The sequence below is a fragment of the Gadus morhua genome, chromosome 12 (assembly GCF_902167405.1).
Source record: "Gadus morhua chromosome 12, gadMor3.0, whole genome shotgun sequence".
In the NCBI taxonomy this organism is placed as follows: Eukaryota; Metazoa; Chordata; class Actinopteri; order Gadiformes; family Gadidae; genus Gadus; species Gadus morhua.
This window is the reverse complement of record NC_044059.1, coordinates 29,485,311-29,508,749: the sequence shown is the minus strand read 5'-3', so window position 1 is coordinate 29,508,749 and position 23,439 is coordinate 29,485,311. Positions and strand designations below refer to the sequence as shown.

At 47.0% G+C, this 23,439-nt stretch overlaps 4 protein-coding genes across 5 annotated transcripts in view; 1 reads left to right on the top strand and 3 right to left on the bottom strand.

Annotated features, from left to right (window-relative positions):
• On the bottom strand, window positions 1–9,368 carry mccc1 (methylcrotonyl-CoA carboxylase subunit). The gene is made up of 19 exons (XM_030372133.1): window positions 9,096–9,368; window positions 8,522–8,565; window positions 8,049–8,188; window positions 7,848–7,943; window positions 7,251–7,372; window positions 6,991–7,138; window positions 6,705–6,826; window positions 6,460–6,571; window positions 6,265–6,346; window positions 6,013–6,140; window positions 5,511–5,694; window positions 4,454–4,563; window positions 3,726–3,942; window positions 3,059–3,145; window positions 2,432–2,481; window positions 2,082–2,219; window positions 1,884–1,991; window positions 1,709–1,780; window positions 1–1,301 (listed from the first exon to the last, which is right to left on the bottom strand). The coding sequence occupies exons 1-19, from the start codon at window positions 9,149–9,151 to the stop codon at window positions 1,167–1,169; spliced, it is 2,151 nt and encodes a 716-aa protein (XP_030227993.1). The 5' UTR covers window positions 9,152–9,368; the 3' UTR covers window positions 1–1,166.
• Window positions 9,369–10,724: 1,356 nt separating this feature from the next.
• Window positions 10,725–14,279, bottom strand: lamp3 (lysosomal associated membrane protein 3). Its single transcript, XM_030372132.1, has 7 exons — window positions 14,055–14,279; window positions 13,022–13,114; window positions 12,660–12,742; window positions 12,094–12,219; window positions 11,642–11,714; window positions 11,318–11,488; window positions 10,725–10,972 (listed from the first exon to the last, which is right to left on the bottom strand). The coding sequence occupies exons 1-7, from the start codon at window positions 14,110–14,112 to the stop codon at window positions 10,833–10,835; spliced, it is 744 nt and encodes a 247-aa protein (XP_030227992.1). The 5' UTR covers window positions 14,113–14,279; the 3' UTR covers window positions 10,725–10,832.
• A 647-nt stretch (window positions 14,280–14,926) lies between these two features.
• Window positions 14,927–20,027, top strand: kng1 (kininogen 1). Of its 2 annotated transcripts, none has more exons than XM_030372131.1 (9): window positions 14,927–15,091; window positions 15,336–15,441; window positions 15,828–15,971; window positions 16,411–16,527; window positions 16,692–16,767; window positions 17,537–17,703; window positions 18,381–18,491; window positions 18,726–18,824; window positions 19,403–19,986. In XM_030372131.1, the coding sequence occupies exons 2-9, from the start codon at window positions 15,370–15,372 to the stop codon at window positions 19,697–19,699; spliced, it is 1,083 nt and encodes a 360-aa protein (XP_030227991.1). In that variant the 5' UTR covers window positions 14,927–15,091; window positions 15,336–15,369; the 3' UTR covers window positions 19,700–19,986. The 2 variants fall into 2 exon arrangements, with proteins under 2 accessions (XP_030227991.1, XP_030227990.1); XM_030372130.1 differs by having other exon boundaries at window positions 14,928–15,091; window positions 17,534–17,703; window positions 19,403–20,027.
• A 143-nt stretch (window positions 20,028–20,170) lies between these two features.
• Window positions 20,171–23,439, bottom strand: part of pik3ca (phosphatidylinositol-4,5-bisphosphate 3-kinase, catalytic subunit alpha) — a 24,165-nt gene continuing 20,896 nt past the window's right edge. The window contains exon 26 of the mRNA XM_030372129.1: window positions 20,171–23,397. Within this exon, the coding sequence (XP_030227989.1) occupies window positions 23,290–23,397 (108 nt within the window). The 3' untranslated portion in view covers window positions 20,171–23,289. The remainder of the gene's footprint in view (window positions 23,398–23,439) is intronic.

Sequence of the window (23,439 nt, the reverse complement as noted above, 5' to 3'; positions counted from 1 at the left end):
CTACTTCCAAATGATTTATTCATAATCAAACAATACATATACTATAAACAATCCCAAACCAAAGATGAATACATGTGTGTAATGATTTCAGAAGACACTGGTTAGTTATCATACAGAATCACTCAACACTAGTCTAACAATCTTCATGCTAACCCACTCATCTTGACAGATTCCACAGTATTAACGGTAGAATGACCTTGCGACGTTGACATTGTGCAACCGAAACACTAATAGTCAACACTCCCAAGTACAGGAGAATTCTGTCATACAATGACATTCATCACCTCAATTCAGTACCTCCAAAGGGTGAGCCTTAGGGAAACACGTGACAAGGCTTTGGAGTTTGTCATTCAGCGTGTTTTCTACAAACGACAGCTAGAACACACTCCCATATTACAAATACCCATTTTCCAATCATAAGAGTTATGTAATGCCACAGGGCGATCTGCCATAATGACGCATGGCCACCCTGGATGAGAATGGGAAATATATTACAGCAAGAGTCCAGGCTCTCACTTATTAATATGAAATATGCCTGCAAAGTATACTCTAACTCCCATATTTTATGTATGCCATTTTCTGCGTCGCCATTTCAATGAAATGGATAAGAGCTCTTTATGCTTTTATTACAAGACAACCCAAAAATATCAGAGAAGCTGAGCTCAGCTTTATTGAAAACACACACACACACACACACACACACACACACACACACACACACACACACACACACACACACACACACACACACACACACACACACACACACACACACACACACACACACACACACACACACAAAGATGAGTAGCAACAGTAAGGGTAGCAAAAAGGTACAGTCAGTTACTGGGTCTGGGAAAACAAAGTGATCCTGCTACCAAAAACAAACTAGATTATAAAGAAAGACACAATGTGAGGAAAAAAACGATGTCAGTTCTTGGATCGATACACTTGACACAATTAGCAAAATGCAAAGGCAGTTTTCCGCAGAGGTTTGAAGGGAACGTCAGGGATGTGGATCAGCCCTACAACAGGCCCATTACTCAGGACATCGTTCTACACCATCTATTCTACGTCCATCAACCTCCGTCCCCGCCTCCGTCCTCGTACCGCGCGTCGACGCACAAACCACGGGCCTGTGTGCCAGAGAGTGCGTTGGGGCCTCTTCACTGGCTGGCGGCGGCCTCTTCCTCCTCCTCCTCCTCCTCCATCTCCACCAATGGGGCGTGGCGGCTGGCCTGGGAGCCCTCCTTGAAGAACACCTTCTTGATGACGCCCGCCTTGGGGGCCCGGATGGTGTGCTGCAGAGACAGACCGGGCAGTGTGTGAGGGTGAGGACACACCGTGTGGAGACACACTGAGTGTGTGAGGGTGAGGACACACCGTGTGGAGACACACTGAGTGTGTGAGGACGAGGACACACCGTGTGGAGACACACTGAGTGTGTGAGGGCGAGGACACACCGTGCGGAGACACACCGCGTGTAGACACACCGAGTGTGTGAGGGTCAGGACACACCGTGTGTAGTCACACCGTGTGTAGTCACACCGTGTGTAGACAGGATGGACGTCTGGTGTCCGGTTGTGTTGTCAGGTGTGTTTTCTCTTGTTAAAATGTTTCTCTCGAGGTTGTTAGTCTCACTGTTATTGAACAATAAACTATTTTAAACGATCTCCAGAGAGTGAGAGAGAGAGGGAGGGGTCCTCACCTCCATCTTCATAGCGTTCATCACCATGAGGGGGTCCCCGGCCGACACCTGGTCTCCCACCTTCACCATCACCTGGACACACACACACACACACACACACACACGAGAGAGAGAGAGAGCTTGAAAGGAGAATTCAACCAATAGGATGGTGCGGCGGGGCTGTAGTGGCCCTCACCTTCTCTATGGTTCCGGTCATGGGGGCCACGGCGCCGCCCTGGGCCCCGGAGCCGCTGACCGCCGCCAGGTACTTCGGTACGGGGACCGACACGGCCGCACTCCCCTCCTAGAGCAGCGTCAGGGGGGGGCAGAATGAGGACACGTCTCTAGAGTACGGGGCAGTGGAGGACGGGGTCGAGGACGGGGTAGGACCCACCATGGAGAACAGGTGGACGGTGTTGTCCACGATGACCAGTTTGGGACGCGACTCCACCCCGTTGACGGAGCAGTGGAGGAACGAAGCTCCGCCCTCTGACTCCACCTCCCCGGTCACATGGTACAACTCCTCACCAATCTGAGGGCCGACACGAAGAGGAGCGTCTCTATTTGTCGGCCATTTTTTTATTTGTATCGGTTTATTTTGTAAACATTTCCCATTCAATGTGTCCTCGTCCGGATTCGCTCTTCAAATGAAGCGATGCAGTAAAGGGGACTTAAAGCTGTGCCTGGTAGGAGATCTTTCACAATATTGTCCGATGTTTCATAGTTTTGCTCCCGCAGCTTTACCTGCATGGTGTAGCTCCCCTCTTTGTTGTAAGTGACCGCGACGTCCACCTCTGCAACGACAAACAACCGATGGAAACAGTGAGTGGCCGAACCACAGGCCACACCAACGCCAGAGTTACAGGCGGGCAGAGGGACAGCGCTACTGCAGAGGAGTTATTTATAGGCTCACTGCGACGCGGGGACATTAATATTAATGGATCATCATAATTCATTACCAAACATCGTCCATTCATCGGCCATTAAATATTAAAGCCTTATATTAAATGAGGCCGCTCTCTCTGGAGCTCAATATTCGCCCGGCTCTCTCCAACCTCAGCCGTCTCATTACAGCATCACGCTCTCTGGAGGATTCTCCCACCTCACTAGCCTCAAGCTTCTGCAACGCCACGAGGTAAACAATGATACCTCAGACGCTGTCACATTGTGTTTTTGCCTCCTAACTGAGTGAAAAGCCCTGGCAGTGTTTCCAGTAATGGTGTTTATATGATGCTTAAATTGACTATTCAGAACACTTTTTATTGAACAGCTCCCACTCCTTAAGGTCATGCAAAACTCAATATTGAAGCGTCCTTTCTGAGCCGGCCTCCTCCACCACCAGAGGGCAGCAGAGGACTGGTTGGTACCTACTTTTGTCTCCCACTTGTAGAGTCATGTTCCTGTTGTACAGAATGTTGAACCTCCGGCCACTGCTGGAGCCGAAGGGAGAGCAGGGGTCTGCACCGAGAGAAGCCAGAGGAAGATCACAGTTAAGGGTACGACCTGGATACCTGGGCCAGATAAAGGCCATTTCCAATACAGCTGAATGAAGAATACCATAAATGTAGATCCTGCAAAAGTGCTTGTTTTTCCCTCCAACACGCTCCGATTATAATGCATCAGAATGGAAAGAATCCCTACAATGAGACACTACTTTTTCCTCTACCGTTCGCTCGATCCGTTCGTCACCAACAGTCTCTCTCAAGGAGAAGTCTTGTTCTGAAATCCCCTGACAGGAAACGTCCCTTCTGCAGTTACAATCTCAACCCTCCTTCACCCAAATCTCCACGGTACCACCGAGATAAGCTTTCCTGGAGCGTGACTAGGCTGGACACACACACACAGCCACACACACAGCGACATACACACACACAGCGACACACACCTGCTGTGGAGACTAGCAAACACTGTGTTTGGTTTCCCTTCGCTTTAAAACCAATCCTAATAGTTCTCCCAGGCCCAGTAGCCCTCCAGGCCACTGGTCACCAGTCCCAGTACGACCCAGGGACCGTCCAGGACCCAGACCCCCTGAGCTCACCGGCAGAGCTCCGTGTGAACTCCTGCGTGAGGCTCCTCTCCCGGAGCAGCAGGCCCAGGGCGGCCTGGCAGAGGGTGGCCCCGGCCAGGGGGGCGGCGGCGGGGAACAGCTGGGCGTAGTGCTGCGGGATGAAGCTGGTCGTCACGTTGCCCGCCTCGAACTCCGGGTGGGCCGACAGGCTCAGCAGGAAGTCGATGTTGGTGTGGAGACCCACGATCTGAGTTAGGGGGGGGGGAAGAGAGAGAGAGAGAGAGAGAGAGAGAGAGAGAGAGAGAGAGAGAGAGAGAGAGAGAGAGAGAGAGAGAGAGAGAGAGAGAGAGAGAGAGAGAGAGAGAGAGAGAGAGAGAGAGAGAGAGAGAGAGAGAGAGAGAGAGAGAGAGAGAGAGAGAGAGAGAGAGAGAGAGAGAGAGAGACAGAGGAGGTGGGCACAGAGAGATGCAAACAATTGAAGGAGAGAAAATAGCTGATTTTTTTTTGAAAAAGAGACCACTTGCAGCGACGACAGCGTGGCTGTGTGCATTACATTGTACTGTCGTAGGCAGTACTATGAGATATGTGCATTACATAGTACTGTCGTAGGCAGTACTATGAGATGTGTGCGTTACATTGTACTGTCGTAGGCAGTACTATGAGATGTGTGCGTTACATTGTACTGTCGTAGGCAGTACTATGAGATGTGTGCGTTACATTGTACTGTCGTAGGCAGTACTATGAGATGTGTGCGTTACATTGTACTGTCGTAGGCAGTATCGCAGCTTCTTCAGTGCGGACGATCGATCTCGGCCCCACACCACCAGCTTGGCTATCATCGGATCATAGTGGGCCGACACTTCGTCTCCTAGAACGAACACACACACACACACACACACACACACACACACACACATACGTTAATTCTGCCTCCCTCAGCGCAGGGTAAACGGCGAAGAGAACCGGAGACGGTTGTGAGAAGCACAAGCTGACACTCGGGCCTCTGTTAACTACAGGTCAAACTCTGGGACTATAGGATAAGAGTCCAGACGTTCCGGAGGTTAATGAACCCTAAAGACACAAACTAATCCAATGAGGTCTAGCCGCTACTAATCCTAGACTTTAATAGTGAAGTCTGATTGGATGGGAGTAGGGATGCACCGAAATGAAAGTTCTTGGCCGAAACCGAATATACTGAAACAGTTGGCCGAAGGCCGAAACCGAATACCGAATGAGGCTTTTAATGTTTTTCATTTATTTTGCTTTAATTTTTCACCATTGCATAAATCAAACAATTAAATGTCCTTTATAAACTTTTTTGTCTTGCTTTTCTATAAAAAAAATCAATTACAAATTTGATACAAAATATTTATTTAATACTGAACGTTTTCTAACATTTCAGCAGACATTATTAGCAAGAACTTAAGAAAAATTTACCTTTAAATAAATGAGTAAAACTTTTTTTTTTTTTTTTTTTTTGGGTGCATTATGTTCGGCCTTTTTACTCCTTCGGCCGAAACCGAACATTATGGTTTGGGCCATTTTCGGCCGAACATGTTCGGGCGCCGAATGTTCGGTGCATCCCTAGATGGGAGGTGTCACGCTATACAGACGCGGCAGTTTCGTGTGAATCTGCGGGGTAACCCAATAAGTCAATCATGTAGAGGAAAACAAACCCCAATCGACCCCCCAAACCTCTTATGTCTGGGGGGCCTTTATCACAGAGACATGGGGGTTCCTCAGGAGACTATTCATTGTACGTTTCCGTACGTCGCTCCCCGCCGTGCCGGGCTTTCCTTCGCCGGCTCCGCTTACCTTCTCTGACGCCCGTCTCGATGCGAGTCTCCGCCTCCTCCGGGGGCGTGGAGAGGTGCAGCAGAGGCCCCGCCCCCGGCATGAAGTCGTTGTTGGGGTCCTCTGCGTAGATGCGGGCCTCGAAGGAGTGGCCGCTAAGGACGATGTCATCCTGGAGGAGAGGCAGGCACTCCCCCGCCGCCACCTGGTGGCCGGGAGGAGCGGAGTCAGAACACGCACGCACGCACGCACACGCACACGCGCGCACACACACACACACACACACACACACACACACACACACACACACACACACACACACACACACACACACACACACACACACACACACACACACACACCTGTGCAAGTGTATCGCCCCCTCTCTCTCTGCCTGTGTGAGTGTATCTCCCCCTCTCTCTCCCTCCTTGTCTCCCACCCCCTCCCTCCCTCCCTCACCCTCCCTCCCTGTGCGTCTCCCTCCACCTCCCTCACCCTCCCCCTCCCTGTGCGTCTCCCTCACCCTCAGCTGCCACTCCACCAGGTCCGTCCCGGTGATCATCTCTGAGACCGGGTGCTCCACCTGCAGTCGGGTGTTCATCTCCATGAAGTAGAAGTTATGCTGGGCGTCCATGATGAACTCCACCGTACCTGGGAGGTCACACACACACACACACACACACACACACACAGTCAGACTCCTGGGGACACATGCATGACCTACAGTCGTTTGTACCTCCGTTCATGTGTTGGAGGGCTGCGAGTGCGAGTCTACCTGCTCCTACGTAGTTGACAGCCTTGGCGGCTTTAACTGCTGCTTCTCCCAGTTTTCTCCGAACCTCAGCGCTGATACCGGGCTACACACACACACACACACACACACACACACACACACACACACACACACGTAAGAACAACTGCTGCTGCTTACACATTGTATTCAGTCCACACACAGGCTAGTGTTCCTCACCCCCGGTGCCTCCTCGATGATCTTCTGGTGTCTCCTCTGGACGCTGCAGTCCCTCTCGAACAGGTACACCACGTTCCCGTGCTGGTCGCCGAACACTTGCACCTCCACGTGTCTAGGGGGCGGCAGAGGGCCGAGGAGGTGGAAACACGCGCATTTTTAAACAATGCTTTATTAACAAATGCAAAAAGTACATCATCTTTGTGTGAAAGCGTGGCGGGTTGTAGGCAGTGCGTGCGCTTGCTGACCTGGGGTCCTCCACAAACTTCTCCACCAGCATGACGTCGTCGTTGAAGGACTTCCTGGCCTCCCTTCTCGCTGACTCCAACTGCTCCAGGAAGTCTGCGTCCGTCCGAGCGATACGCATCCCCTACAGACACAACACACAACAGCCACAGACACACACACACACAACAGACAGACACACAATCATCATGTTCCAAACTGACGGAGGACCGTCATAAGACCCACTCAGACTTGGTCAGCTCGGCCCCAGATGTTGCTCATGAAGACAGGTAGACGTGGAGGACGTACCTTGCCTCCTCCTCCACGGACCGCCTTGATCATCACAGGGTAGCCAATCTGGACCGCCTCGGCCTGAAGCCTCTCATCAGATTGGTCCTCCCCATGGTACCCTCCGATGATTGGCACCCCAGCTGCGGCCATTATGTACTTTGACGTGCTTTAAAGTGAAGGCACAAATAATGTAAACCTTCTGTATAAATGGTATGGCTTGGATACATTTGCGTCATTTTGCCTCAGACATTTTAAATGCAAGACTTAATGTGTGTGACCTCTTGATCCCCATGTCTCTGATGGCAGAGGAAGGAGGTCCAATGAAGATGATGCCTTCCTGTTTGCATGCTTCCGCAAACTCTGTGTTCTCCGACAGGAAGCCATAACCAGGGTGGACAGCCTACACGCACACGCACACACACAAAGATCCCATATCATACTTTTTAAGGGTTAATATTGCCTTTTCAGCATCTTTCAAATACGTTCAGTTTTGTATCAGGTCGTGTTAAGGCCCCCCTCCCGAGTAGCCCAGTCTGCCGTGATTGATCAGCACGCCCCCTCTGTTGTGATTGGTTGAACACATTCTGCAAATTCCCACCCCTAAGAAGTTGTAAACATTGCGGTGAGGTGGGACTTCTGCACTTCAGCACCGCCCACTTCACGAGCCGTTAAACGCATTTATTGAGGGGCATTCTCGGTGGCAGTGAATACTCCCCCTGGCTCGGACTTAGTTTTTGTAGCTTAGCAGACATAAAACATGCAACATACGTCATATAACAGTGAACGGGGGAAAGGGAAAAGTCGCAAAAACTTGATATCACCCCATTAAGTCTCAATACAATTCCCTCGGTCCCGATGTGTGCAGAACAACTCACGTGTGCCCCTGACCTCTTGGCCACCTCCAGAACCTTCTCCATACTCAGGTAGCTCTGCTGTGAGGCCGCGGGCCCGATGTGGTACGCCTCGTCAGCCTGCGAACACAAAACCCTCCAGAGATCAGCTGTTTTATTCACAACGCCCCGAATGTCAAAACCGTAGCCAATGGGGACAAGGAGTTTAACCATGGAAGACCTCACCATGGCGACGTGCATGGAGTGCTTGTCTGCCTCGCTGTACACGGCCACAGAGCGCACGCCCATCCTCTTGGCTGTCCGCATCACACGGCAGGCAATCTCCCCCCGGTTGGCGATCAGAACCTTCTCTATCCTCCGCACCCCTTCAGAGGGCAGATTAGGAATTCACAAACAAATTTTGCTGATGTTTCATCAGATTTGAATTCTTTGCTAATTTTCCAAAAAAGAAAATTTAAGTAAAGCAAAATAATGTAAAAAAAAAAAGGGGGAAAAAATAATGCTATATAAGAGTATCAGTGAATAACACACACATTCAGAACACAACCCTAGGTATATTAGAGACAGATTTGTTTTATTCACTTTTCGTCGTATCAGAGATCCACAAAAATAAGCCCAACGGTAATTCAGTGTTTTAAATGAATGCAAGGTTATTTGATTATTAAGACTGACAGAGCTCAAACCCCAGAGACACTCACCTCCTGAAACAAACCTCACACCACCCCTGGTCCATGACAGGTTTCTGAGGGGAGAGGGCAGGGGGAGGGAAGGGGGAGGGAAGGGGGAGAGGGAAGGGGGAGACAGACCGCAGTTCATAAGGTTCATCAATGACAACTCAGGGCAACGAGAGAGTCGAGTCATGAGTGTTTGTTTTTCACACAAGCGAGACGCACTGAGTTATCTCCTCAGTGCTGTGGAGGAATCCGACATGCTGGCCCCTTAGTCTTCAATAAGACAGGATCATAACATTTAACCTTGCCCATATCTCAGTTGGCCGAAGAGGTCGTTAGTTTAAACTTCTTCCAGTGCCTTGACATGAAGCCCATCAAGAGAAAGTGTCACAATACAGATCAATGATTTGGTTAAATAAGGTAAATATCTAAACACAAACACACACATATTATTATGGGTCAGCTGCCTTCCAGGACGTCTTTAGCCGAGTTAGCTCACGTTAGCTCCGCCATGTTCAATACGCGGATAGCATGATGTGGTCTAAACAGCAACATGCACAAACCAATGAATGGCACACGCTATAGACTTTGGCCAACTTACTGTGGGAATACTCTCAAACCCAGCAGGTTAGGGAACTTGAGAATGAGTGCAGCCATGTTTACGAGCTGCAGCTAGCAGCGGACAGACGGGAGCGAGCGGCGTGTCGGGCACGCGCATCCAGCACTTTTATAAACAACAGTTATAAATGATTCATTAATGTTAACATAAGTAACACGAGCAAAGGTGCGACCGGGCCTACTATCACGTGCATGTGTGTGGTTAGGCGAACATCAGGGTGATTTACTCGACCACATGATTGTGTTTTAAAGAAATGTTTGGTGATTTCTGGCCCTTACTGGTATCCGTACTGCGATGGACCAATGGGAGAGCCGGATATCTTCAGCCTGCAGCAGCTCATGGACACTGACAGCAGCGCGACAGACAGAGGCAGCATTGGCCTGCGTCTGCCAGATCAGGGATTCTTAACCTTTTTTGTTCCGATGACCGACGTATTCATAATAAAATAATCATCTTAATTTTCCCACTGTACCAGGTCTAGCAAGAAGGGTGGTGGCGCTTGTCTTGAGAAATGTATCATATCCAAATCAGTAGGCCTACTGTACTTGGTTCTAGGTTGCTTTGGTAATCAGATGTTTATATCTCTATCTTGTTGTAATTGTACAGCCCCACAAGGCTTAAAAAGGCTTTATATCCGAATTTGGTGACCTTTTGTCTATAACTCTGTTGTTTATGACTCAATCCTTGTCACTGGCTATTTTCACAATCGTATTTGATAAAACCCCAGTTTACTGACAGGTCATCGACCTTTGAACTCACACAGCTCCCTGTGGGGCATTCCCATAGTCGGGGTCATACCCTTGACCGGGTTGTTTCTAAAAGCCTTGATGTTATCCCAAAGTGAACTCTAGTTGTTGACATTTCAGATCACTTTAGAATTTTTGTGAATGTTGCATTGATAGGTTTATGGCTAGATATATTAACTCTGGAACGTTAAACTCGTCACATTTTGAGTTTAATTTGTTCTATTTGTCTTACTTTCACAATTTCTTCGGTCATTTTCACTTTTAAGTTACAACAGTTATGAATGGTGGAAGTAAATGTCTGGTGAAGTGGGGTGAGACCAAAATACAAGTTGACCCAATGCCTGCTATTTATATGTAATGGTTTTATCCTATCCCATATGTTTTTATAAATGTAATTACTAACTTATTTTATAAATTGTGTGCTATTTGAAAATCTAGACTTGACCATAGAAGTAATCTTTAATGTAATTTTAGACACACAGAAGCAGGATACACTTAAATTATCAAGCCCTGAAGCTCTCTGCATCTTTGTCAATCCTATGGAAGCCCTCCCAGTACCATATTATAAATATTATATAACGTGCTATATATTACAATTACAATTAGGGCATTTAGCAGACGCTTTTGTCCAAAACGTTTTACATCGGTTAATACACCCATTGACACACTGACGGCAGAGTCAACCATGCAAGGCGACAGCCAGCTCGTCAGGAGCAGTTAGGGTTAAGTGTCTTGCTCAGGGACACATCAACACTCAGCTAGGAGGAGCTGGGGATCGAACTAGCAACCTTTAGGTATATTATATTAGTAATTTAATGGTCATACTTCTGCATGTGTGTGAATGTCTGTGCATGTGTGTGTGTGTGTGTGTGTGTGTGTGTGTGTGTGTGTGTGTGTGTGTGTGTGTGTGTGTGTGCGAATGTGTGTGTGTGTGTGTTTATGTCCATGTGTGTCTGTTCACACACAGCAGGCGTTACAGCCGCTGGTAGCCGGCCCTACGTCGGTCCTTGACGAGGAGGTAGCTGAGCACGGCGATCAGCAGCAGGCCGAAGGCCGTGGCCCAGAGGATCGTGGGAATCACGGCACTGTTGTAGTCCTCCGGGCACATCACCTCTGGTCCACGGGGGCACAGGACGGGGGGACGGAGGACGCAGCGTGTGAAGATGCCGTTAAAAATAACATTACACTTGAATTTTACACGTTTTACTATTTTACACGTGTATTTTATTATTATTATTTGTTCAAGAGTAAAACAAAGTATCAGACTGATATCTGTATTGACCGATTGCCGACGCTGCGGATTTGGAAGAGAAAAAAGTGGTATCGGGACATCTCTAATTACTTAGGGAACATTGTGGTGCTGCACAATCCGACCACTATTCGGGGAGCGTTGTGTTGTTGATGTGGTCGTTCACGCAGACCACCACTGAGTGGCCAGCTGACCCTGAGCGCACCCACCTTGACCGTACCCGCCATCAGGGACCTTGAAGGCCTGGATCTTGAGGGGGACCAGCCTGACCTGCAGCTCCTCCGTCATCACAAGCAGGATCTGAGAGGAGCACTGGTAGCTCTCCCCGGGGGGGACCTGGAACAGACTAATGTTGCTCAGCTCCCCGGGGTACGTCCCACCTGGAGGGGAGAGTTAGACCTTCATATAGCGTTGCCATATTTCATTTAACCTGCACCAACATGTTAGACACACACACACACATACACGCATGCAAGCACACACACGCACACACACACACACACACACACACACACATTCCCCTCTGGTCTTACTGCTACATCCATTGCAGGCTGGCTGAGGGGAGATGTGCGCTGACAGCTTGGAGACATAAGAGACACTGTCCACCTGGAGACAGAAACCCTTTATTAAGACATGTCCCCCTGTCTCATCACTTAAGCAAATCTGTGACATAACGGAACACTGTTTAAACCAGGGGACACCACACATGGTTTATATTTAGGGGAATCTATATTGAATGGCCATCACAAAACTCAGACACAACACTGCTCTGACAGCAACACTCTACTGCACTCTCTTGGTTCTGACTAGAGAATTGTCAAGTCTGGAGACATTTTCAAATGTTAAACAATTCAAATCCACGTTTCACTAAAGCAGTGCAGCAGAGCAATCGCTCCCTTTAGGTCATCGTGAACTCTGATAACCTCCACCCCAGTATCATACCTTCAGTGTGCATAGCGGGGGGCAGTTAGGGTGTGTTTCATACCAGAGAGTAGGTCAGCTGGAGGCTGGCAGAGTTGTTAGGGAGTGTGAGTGAGAGGGTCACTGCATTGGTGCCACAGTGCCCAGAAACCAGCAACATGGAGGGGTCCACGTTGTAGTACCAGCTCTTCTAATCACACAGGAGACAGGCAAGGCATCAAGACTATGATGCAACCATATAATTATGGATACAGTTATAGGAGCTGTACCATTAAGAGCTATGCATTGAGCCAAAAGATGACTTGGGTCAGTGTTGCAGCTTGTTTTATTCAGTCTGCGTTGTTGGTCAGGTCTCTATTGAAAGAGGTTTATCTTTGGTGTCATGGGACTAATAATGTAGAATAAATATTCTAATTATAATTAGGGTTAGGATTCAGATATTTTGATCGCATCAATGTTCCAGCCAATTGAGTGGTAGACACATCATTTGTAAATTTAAGGTGGTGGAATAAATAGAAAATTTGAATCTAAACTAGTTTTAAAAGTATTACCCTTTCCCATAGATTCCAATATTAAATCAATAAAAATGTGGAAAAGTGTCGTTCACTTGAGCTTAAATGAGTCTCATACCTTCTTGATGATCACAGTGTAACCCAAGCCCATCGTGACTTTTAAACAGAGTTTACCGCTTGTGCTTTCCAAGAGGTAGGTTCCTAGAACACACACACATGCACACACACACACACTCACACACACACACACACACACACACACACACACACACACACACACACACACACACACACACACACACACACACACACACACACACATGCTTACTTTGAGAACTTGTTTTCTTCCTTTAGAACACAAAGGTTGTCTTTGCATCTTTGTGTTCTTATATGTTTGCTGAAAATGTACGCGTTGTTTTTTCAGGTCATCTAAGGGAGTCTAAGAGATGTCCAGTCAACCAGTAAACCAATGGGAGGCACCTGTGTCCGGTACAGACTGGGATGGCTGCAGGTCAGGCTGGTAGCGGCCTGCGTGTCCACTGGTGTGCTGGTCCACGAGCAGACTGGGCCTGACTGAGGAAGGGGAGGAGGGAAAGAGAAACAGCTGTTGAGCTGAGCATTTAAAACAATGATAAGCAGATTATGATACTGTCAATGGATGTATCATCATACTGTCCTTGATGGAAGAACCTGTGGGACAAAGGGACCTTATGGATGAATAGAATCATCACATGTTATCTAATTGCTACATGTTTATTGAATCATTGAGCACGTGATTTTATCCAAAGTGAAGCTAAGAACAGGGAGAGCATACAGTCAATACAGGAGTCACTTGGACTGTACGGAGTGCAGAGTCACCACGGGAATCAGAAGCTTCACAAGGTGAGCACAATACTCTGTGTTCTTATTATTCTCTTGAAGAAGCGTGTGAGTCACAACAGGAAACGCAACCACAGCAATAGGCCAAGCCACAGCACATGCACCCCCAAACCGAGACAGCGTAGCGAGAAGTGTCACGTCCGGTGTTGATGCACCCTACACGGACCCTCATTCTGCCCCTGCTGTCACGTGGGACGTGGAGATCTTCCACTGGGTCCTTATACAGTAAGATGTCCTTCTTAACGCGCAGCGGGGGGCAGTGAAATATAATCTCCCATTGATATCGTGTTCATTCATTGTTTGTTCCTCTATTGCATCTCATTATCTAGCAAGAAATATATTATATTTAATATATTTATTGTGTTCTCAAAAGTCTCCTTTCTCCTCCATGCATCACAATTTCACACAAACATGCACCACTCAATAAATAGATGACACTCTATCCACTGTATAGACCAGCACGATGTGTCATTAAAACATCAGTTTACAGAATGAAAATAAAGTCATGAATTGACAAATTTAAGAGCTAAAACATATATCTATTCCATCTGCAATACTGTAAAATATCTACAACATTCGTTTTTGATATTCATTTAAATTTGTCAATACTCATTGAGGATTGATCCATACTCACCCAGAGAAATAGAGGCTACGAGGAGGAAAAGTCCTCTACAGAAAGGAAGAATCTCCATAAGAAAAGCAGCAGTGAAACCTGAAGAGAAGAGAAGACTAAGGAGATGAGCGGAGATAAGAGGAGATGAGAGGAGCTGAGAGGAGACAGAAAGGAAGAGAGGAGAGCATTGGGTGACTGAAGGGGAATTGAGCTGCTAGGGCAAAATGTACCACGTCATTCACCAGCCCTCACACTGCTGAAACCAAGAAGCTGACTCGAGAGGAAGTCCCTTCTCACAGGTTAGCAGGAGCCACAGGCTCCCTGCTTAAAGAGGGTGTTAGGTGAAAAGACATAAGTACAAGCAGGTTGAACTTTCTTCATTAGGCTATAAACTACGTGTCCACACAAGAGATAACGTAACTCTACCCCCCGAGTCAATGAAAAGGCGATGTTTGATTTGAATGTGTCATCTTTAATCCACTGTGTGGGTAGTTAGGGGTCGCCTTACACGGAGACTTGGTGAACTCCACCGAGTTTGACCTGACTTGTTATCTAAAACCTGCCCACCATAGATGCAACCTAAGAATAGGGGTTGGTTGGAAAAATATTGTAGTGTAACCTAATCTAAATGTGCAATGACAATTGGGAGAAATGTAATGTTTATCTGTGTGTTTGTGTGCGAGTGTGTGTGTGCGCGTGTGTGTGTGTGTGTGTGTGTGTGTGTGTGTGTGTGTGTATGTGTGTATGTGTGTGTGTGTGTGTGTGTGTGTGTGTGTGTGTGTGTGTGTGTGTGTGTTTGTGTGTCTGCGTGCGTGCGTGCGTGCGTGCGTGCGTGTGTGTGTGTCTGTGTGTGTCTGCGTGTCTACCCCTTCCTGCCCTCTTGCCCCCAGTGTGTATTTGCCTAGCGGTGTGTCATCATTGAGTCATGGGGATCCTCACCAATGATTAAAGGGACAGAGTCTGGCCCTGCTGCCGCACTAGGAGAGGATCACCCCCCGGGGCACCAGCTAATCAGACTCATCATCCGGACAGGGACAACTCTCTCCTGTGTGGAACATGTAAGGAACTCTCTCCACACACTGCACCCTAAACGTTAGCGTTTATCAGGATCCACTCAACAGATGCTAGTGATGTGTAACTTGCGACTTTAGATATATATTTGTATCTATTTTTTAAGAGGATAATGTTATTATTAGAAACCTGACACCCTCAGAAAGTTAAATTGACGTGAGATTGTAGCACAGTTAATCAACGCGGCTGTAATGATTTTGATGATTATTCACCCGTTACGCTGAAAAATAGTCCCTTCAGCGGCAGCGGACCGACCAGACCGACCATGAACAGAGCAGCCGCGGGGCTGTGCGTGCTGGGCCTGCTGTGTCTTCACGGTGGGGGGGTGCTGGGACAGGTGAGGGCTGCAGGAGACGGCCACACATTGAGGAGGATCTGCTTTTAGTTTTCTTTTAAAACAAGTTTTTTGTGGAAAACATTTTGATTGTTATTTTATTGTTTCTTCTTTTCGATGCAACACATTTACTGTTTCGCTGTAGCAGCATCTCAGTTTTATGCTTTGTTGACTTATTTTTTTTACTTTGTTTAAAAAAAAAATGTGATAGAATTAAAGGTTGTTATTAGGTATTCCCAGAGTATCTGTACATACCTATTTGTATTCTACTTGCTATTATTAATAATATAATAATAATTATTATTATTATTATCATGCTACCTTTTGGAGTGGGGGTAGCTGGCTGGAGGTGGTTTGTGGGAGTCATGTTGTGCCCCCCCCTCCCCCAGGACCTGGAGGCGGAGCCTGAGGCGCTGGTGTTCTGTGACAACGCACTGGTCAGCAAGGTGGCCAAGGCGGCCGTCACCTCCTTCAATGAGAAGATCTCCACCGGCAACATGGTGGCTCTCTACCAGATACTGTCGGCCAGCAAGGTGAGGGGAGAGAGAGAGAGAGAGAGAGAGAGAGAGAGAGAGAGAGAGAGAGAGAGAGAGAGAGAGAGAGAGAGAGAGAGAGAAGGAGAGAGAGAGAGAGGGAGAGAGAGAGAGAGAGCGAGAGAGAGAGAGAGAGAGAGCGAGAGAGAGAGAGAGAGAGAGAGAGAGAGAGAGAGAGAGAGAAAGTGATCAAATATTAGTAAAACCGATTTGCAAGGGGAGACAATGGGATTGAGCTAAAAGATAAAGATAAATCAATTAGAGAATGGTGTACAGATTCATGAAATTCTTCTGGAACCATTCTCGCAATACTTTGACCTCCATTACTATGGGTTAGTGAGTGTGTGTGTGTGTGTGTGTGTGTGTGTGTGTGTGTGTGTGTGTGTGTGTGTGTGTGTGTGTGTGTGTGTGTGTGTGTGTGTGTGTGTCCCCTCTGTAGGCAGAGAACGCCTCCGGGGTTATGTACTCAATTAAGTTCAACAGCAGGAGGAGTGACTGTCCAGCAGGGGGCGCCGTGACTTGGACTGACTGTGGCTACTTGGCTGATGATTCAAAGGTAATGGCAAAAAACATATATTATAATAATAGTAACATTAATAAGTCATATACTTATCATGCTAAAATCTATCCATCTATTTATTTATCTGCCTTAAATATCGAATATCAGATATAATGATAATAATATGTTATATAAGCTGTCTGTGTCTTTGAACCCAACAGGAGCCAATCATGTGCAATGCCACGGTCTATGTGAGCGAGGGGGCCACCAGCACACAGGTGGTGGAGTGTGATCTAGGTGAGGCTGCTGTGGACCTAATCCCAGAAACCGATCCGTGCAACTCAGAAAACCTAATTCACCCCAGGCAACCACACAGACACACACACACACACACGCACGCACGCACGCACGCACACAAACACACACACACACACACACAGAAACACACACACACACACACACACACACACACACCATATAAGCCTATTTTATTTTTCGACCACACTGTAGGTCAGATTCAGTGTGTTTTGTACTTTTGTGTGTCTAGAGAGCAATGTGTTGACTCAGTCTGTAGGCGTCCATTAAGAAAACACTGATTCATTGAATGAAAAGGTACACCGATGGACGAGTTATCAGGGCGGCTTATTGGGAAATTTCCCATAGAAACAATATTAGTTTATAAGCTTATCTACACTCGAAGGCTGAAGGATAGACATTAATCCAACCCCCAAGCACATGGACAGTTAAGTGTTCATGTTGCTATCCATTGCTGTTCACAAATCAAAGGATCAGAATGTTATTTCGCCAGGTCAATTTGCACTTACCAGTACTTTTGGATATGTTGGTGCAAGAAAGAGATACAATGCGAGTACACAATAAATACAATCGTACAGGACACGAAATAAGATTTATAGACAATAGCAAACATAAAGTGTGGCAAGACTCATAGGAATATGGATGCATCTTTTTATATACTTCAAAAATGTGTTTAATCTATTCTAGGATTGAATCCGTTTAGTGAAACAGTTTGTTAATAAACTGAGTGCCCCCTCCCCCCCGACAGAAGGCCCGGTGAAGAAGGACCGCAGGATCTGTATGGGCTGCCCCGTGGAGCTGGACCTGGAGTCTGAAGAACTCAAGGTCCCGGTCGCTGTCTCCATCTCCAAGTACAACCCCGACAACAACCACACCCACCTGTTCATGCTGAACTCCGTCGGATACGCTACAAGACAGGTAGCACGAGAGAGAGAGCGAGAGAGACAGAGACATAGACAGAGAGAGAGGGGGGGGGGGGGGTGAGAGAGAGAGAGAGAGAGAGACAGAGACAGAGACAGAGACAGAGAGAGAGGGGGGGGGAAGAGAGAGAGAGAGAGAGAGAGAGAGAGAGAGAGAGAGAGAGAGAGAGAGAGAGAGAGAGAGAGAGAGAGAGAGAGAGAGAGAGAGAGAGAGAGAGAGAGAGAGAGAGAGAGAGAGAGAGAGACAGACAGAGACAGAGACAGAGACAGAGGGAGAGGGTGGGGGGGGAGAGAGAGAGAGAGAGGGGGAAGGGGGGGAGAGAGAGATAGAGAGAAAGGGGGGAGAGAGAGAGGGAGGGGGAGAGAGAGAGAGCGAGAGAGCGAGAGCGAGAGAGAATTGGCTAAATATTTGTCTAACGGATTTGTAAAGAAAGAGAATGGGGTTGATGTAAGAGAAGAAGGGAAATGCCGAGAGATATAGAGGGGGAGGAGAAAGATGAGAGAGACGTTCATGATAACAGCACGGACACTTTGAGGATGAGGAAAAACGTTGAGAATCTGTGTGTCATCAGAGGAAAACCCCATTGGGGAGGAAGGAAACTATGGCGTATGGTCTTTCACAATACACACACGTGTGTTTGATGTTTGCTGCATCTAATGTATGTTACCATACAGGTGGTGGCTGGCTTAAGGTACAGTCTGTACTTCGACATGAGAAAGAGCAACTGCTCTAAGGCCGATAACCCCAACCTTCACTCAGGCTGCGTCCATGATTCAAACGATGTGGTAGGCACGCACGTAAAACACCCTTAACACACTACCTCCGAATCAATGCAATTGCCTCATGTAACACCATGTGTGCGGGCGTATGTGTGTTCGTGTGTGTGTGTGTGTGTGTGTGTGTGTGTGTGTTCGTGTGTGTGTGTGTGTGTGTGTGTGTGTGTGTGTGTGTGTGTGTGTGTTCGTGTGTGTGTGTGTGTGTGTGTGTGTGTGTGTGTGTGTGTTTGTTTGTGTGTGTAGTTGCTGGCTAACTGTAACTCTACAGTGGACATAGCAGAATGGAGACATGAGGTTCCACAAGCTAACCTGGAATGTGATGAAGGCGCGATGGATTTGAAGGTGAGATACGTTTTTGCACAATTTATATCATGTCATCAATTGTGTAAGAAGAAAAACTATTAGAAAAATATAAAATATAAAATAATTGAATTTGTATTCTGTAATAATTGTTGAAACGGCAACCAAACGAGGAACCCGAGTGAACCTCATAGGTGTTAGGGAGGATCTTTGCTTGAGTAAAACATTTCTCATGAATGTTTTAATGGATTTCAAACATGGACAGTTTAGGTGTATCTAGTGTGTTCAGATTATAAAGAAATGTTCGGTTGATTGCTTATTTAAACTCACAGAAATGCCATAGTAACAGTGAAACACGCTGATCAAAGGAATCTGTATCACCCAAAACCAACGACCTTTAACCCTACTGGGAAACATGGCTTCCTCCATTGCTGGGCATGCAATCGGACTACGTTCATCATGACTTTAAAAGGATATACAGTGGGCAAAGCTACCATGCATCTATTGTCTGCATGGCCCAGACGGGAACTCATGTATTTAAAAAAAGAAACGGAACCTTTCCATTTGATCGTCCCTTTACCAGTTCCTCGTTCTCATTCCCTCCCCCCCCCCCCCTGCAGAATATTTTCAACAGGCGTCGCCCCCCTGGCTGGTCCCCTCTCAGGAGTGATACCTTGGCTCCCAAGACAGAGACCCCCTTCATCTCCCTGGACCCCAGCGCACTCCCCCCGGCCCTCCCCTCCAACAGGGCCCCCCCCCCGGGCAAGGAGGACTCCTCTGAGGAGGAGGTCAGCCAGGACGACCCCTTCCACTGCCCCTCCAAGCCCTGGAAGGAGTTCAGCCCCCCAGCTCCCCCGTCCCGAGCCGAGTCGGGCGGCCCTGACGCCCCCCTCACTGACCTGGACCTGTTGGGATAGAGCGCTGCTTGGGGGAGGGGGGGGTCTGCGTTCTCTAAGTATTTCTTTGCCGTGTGCAGGGGGGGCCGCACAACTTTTGATAGGTCCACCTAAAGCTTTTTTTATTCTGCATTTGTCTTAAGATACAGGCTAGTTCTCCCTATTCCCTTCCGTCAACACAACCTCTGGATAGCAAGAACTCAGATTGTTACATTTCGATGTTATAAAACCAGTGTAGGGATAAAATAACAGCACTGGCCACACTGTTCTTCTCTGTGATCATTAAACTGATATTAACGATGAAAGGCTATAAATGGCTGAAATAAAAAGGCATACTGCATTTAACGAACCTGGGATCAATATAACGAACCTAGTATCGATATGCTTCCTGCAGATTACACACTGCGGGATTCAACAAAAAACGAACGGATACAAAGTACGTTGAGGGGTGTTTGAAGTGTGGGCAGACGCAGTGCAAACATCAGAATGGTAAATGTATTACTGAGCCTTTATTTGTCTATCTTCACAAAACACTGGGACGGTGAGTCGATTGGTCCGTCAGTCAGGGTGCAACGCTTTACTCGGTAACCAAAGCAGCCAAGAGGAAAGGGAACAGCAACGTTTATATTGGCTAACATTCAGGTTATCACGTGGCGTGTTCGGTGTTGACCTGGCAAAGTTTACACCGGTTAGAGACCTTAAGGCGTCACACAGGGTACACTCTGCTAAACAGACGACACAAAATCAGGAATTCCTTAAACTAATAAAAAGCTGGATTTGCTTGCTTGGATGAGAAAAAACGTAAGAGTAGTTTCAAAGTATAATTTAAGAACATTAATGTGGCAAAACATTGAAGTTATGATTATCTATAATTCAAATCAGAAAGGTCTAATTTATTTACTTAAAATGCAAAGAAACAAGGTTAATTTTTTTTATCTGGCAATTAAGTTAAAAAAATTATTTCCTTCAAACCAATACACAGCATGTTAATATCAGTTCATGTGCTCACTCACACCAGAGCTCACATCATTGTGTGAATGATGCCCGTTGTGTGAATGATGGGACGAGCCAGCAGACTGGGCCAATTGGCAAGGGTCTTATAGTAGCATGTCCAGAACCTCCAGGGCGGGGTTAAGCATGGGCCTGCCTCCCAGCGGTTCAACAGGACTAAACCATGGAGAGATGTGGACACCCTGAAGGTCCCAGCGTCTCTTCGTACCTTGATCCCCGCGTTCGGCTTCAATGGCAGCTTTGGTCCTGGGGACTTGTTCAATCAAAATGTTGTCATCAGGGATACGAAAGTCAACAGCGACATTCATTATCCTTAACTACATGTTGGTTTACATTTCAGTGCTAGCATACAAGATACTTTACAAATGACATTACTCTCAAATAACATGTGAAACATTGTTCAATACAAGTGGTAGTTGTGGTTTCTCAAGAATAACATCCCACAACTGGTACATGAAAGGGCAAGCTCCTTTCCCATCCTCTAAAGTGTTAAACAAACCATACATTCATTTTTACTTATACTCTTGCACAGACTAGAGTGTCAGCAAAAGAGACAGGGTCCATGTGTCGTACAAAGCTAACAATCTGGAGCCAGTCCAGGTATGATCTGCAACCTGCACAGAGGTTCACACACACACGCAATCACACACACACACACACACACACACACACACACACACACACACACACACACACACACACACACACACACACACACACACACACACACACACACACACACACCACATACTCACAATCAGACACACACACACACACACACACACACACACATGCACACACATAAACAAACACACATCGAAAGGCAAGCTATGGACAAAGGCAAACACTGATCATAGTAATAGTAATCCCATTTTGGCAAACTATGGAAACTTGTTAGACTGGGACTGTACAGAGTGTAAGCATGCTCTTTATATCACTGCATCCTCTTAGATCCTTCAGAAAAGCAAAGGCAGGACACAATCTCAAACCAGCCCAAGTGAGTGGATCAAACTGACTTAGGGTGCTAGTGTACAGGGACTAGAATGGAACAGTGACAGAGTTAAGGGGTATCGCCCAGTGGCTCCCTCTCTACCATATGAAAAGCAATACACCACACACACACACACACACACATACACATACACATACACATACACATACACATACACACACACATACACACACACACACACACACACACACACACACACCATGGATTTTAGAGTCACATTTACGCTCAACCATTCCTTCGTGTGGTCTTCCGGTACAGCAGTCTCTCTTCACTCCCCTGTACATATACAGCTTCACATACTACATCCAAGGACCCTCTTTTCCTGAAATTCAGATTCCAGATATTGCTGGAGAGGATCAGGAGAGACAGAAACTGCAGAAACGAATGGCAAAAAATGTGTTCAGAATTTGCGTTATTCTATCTCTCATGTCATGCTCGTCTATTGAAAGATGCGATTAAATGTCCTTAACTGGCGAGATGCATTTCAACAAAGGTTCTGGTTAACAGCAGTTAAAGTGATTAGTGCATTGGGTGTTTGAGTAAAACCAGCGTCAGTATGTCTCCAATAGACACTGGAACCTTTTCAAGCCAAACGCTGATAAGCGACTAAGTGTGTGATGCTGTGACACGCCTGTAGGCCACTCTCCAGGGCCTTGATAAAGGCTAGGCTGTCATTGGTGAGAAGACGCAGCAAGTATTGGTTGTTGGAGTCGCCGCCACATGAGGCGTTTCCCCGACCAAAGGGCTAAAGCCTCTATTTCTATTTCTGAGCCGGTTTGTCTAAAAGCCTTCATGCTTCACGTACAAGGCAGACGTGGAAGACACAGAGGCCTCTCAGGACCTTCCATCCGAGCGGTGTAAAGATATTACAAAAGAAACATCCAAATGCCACGTTTGTGCAAACAATGTTACAACAGTTGGATCCGTTCAGTTCTGCCTTCGAAAGAAGCTGAATAAATACGTGTAAAAAGTCACAATAAATCTCTATATTAATAAAATAATTAATAATTGTTTTTGATGGTACAGCATCATCATGCATCATATTTAATTCTGAGTGTCAAAACTGCAATATTAACTCATTGAGTTCCCAAAAACTTGGTTTCCAAGCTGTGATAGCAACATCTTTCCACTGGGGGGCATGTCTGTCCCAGAGAGAAGAATCGGTACTTCGCCAAAATAAAAAATAAGTTTGTGTGATTTAATTCAAATTACTCCAAATATGTTGATGATCTCTGAGGAGGTGTGGATAGTTTGCCGTAGCTCGTGGGTAGTGCTGTTCAGAAAGTCATGTCTCACAACATATTGAGAGAGAAAATATATAAAAAAGAAGAAGAGCTCTCCCGATATTTAATAGTTCCTAATGTTGAAAGAAAAACCAACTTATCTCAGACGCCTCCCGGTTCGAAGAGCTTAGAGGCCAGTGTCCCCTCTCCAGGTTTAGACCAGTGATCCCAGTCCAGGGTTAGACCAGTGATCCCAGTCCAGGTTTAGACCAGTGATCCCAGTCCAGGGTTAGACCAGTGATCCCAGTCCAGGTTTAGACCAGTGATCCCAGGTGGAGTGAGGTGGAGTCGGGTGGAGGCCCCACCTAGTTGAGCGCGTGCTGTCTGATGGTGTGGAAGATCCAGTCCATCTTGGTGGTCCAGCCCCCGTGATGCGCGTCGTTCATCTGCTTCATGAAGTAGTCCAACGCCTCCTGAAGCACAGACAGGAAACCAGGGGATATCAGAGAGAGAGA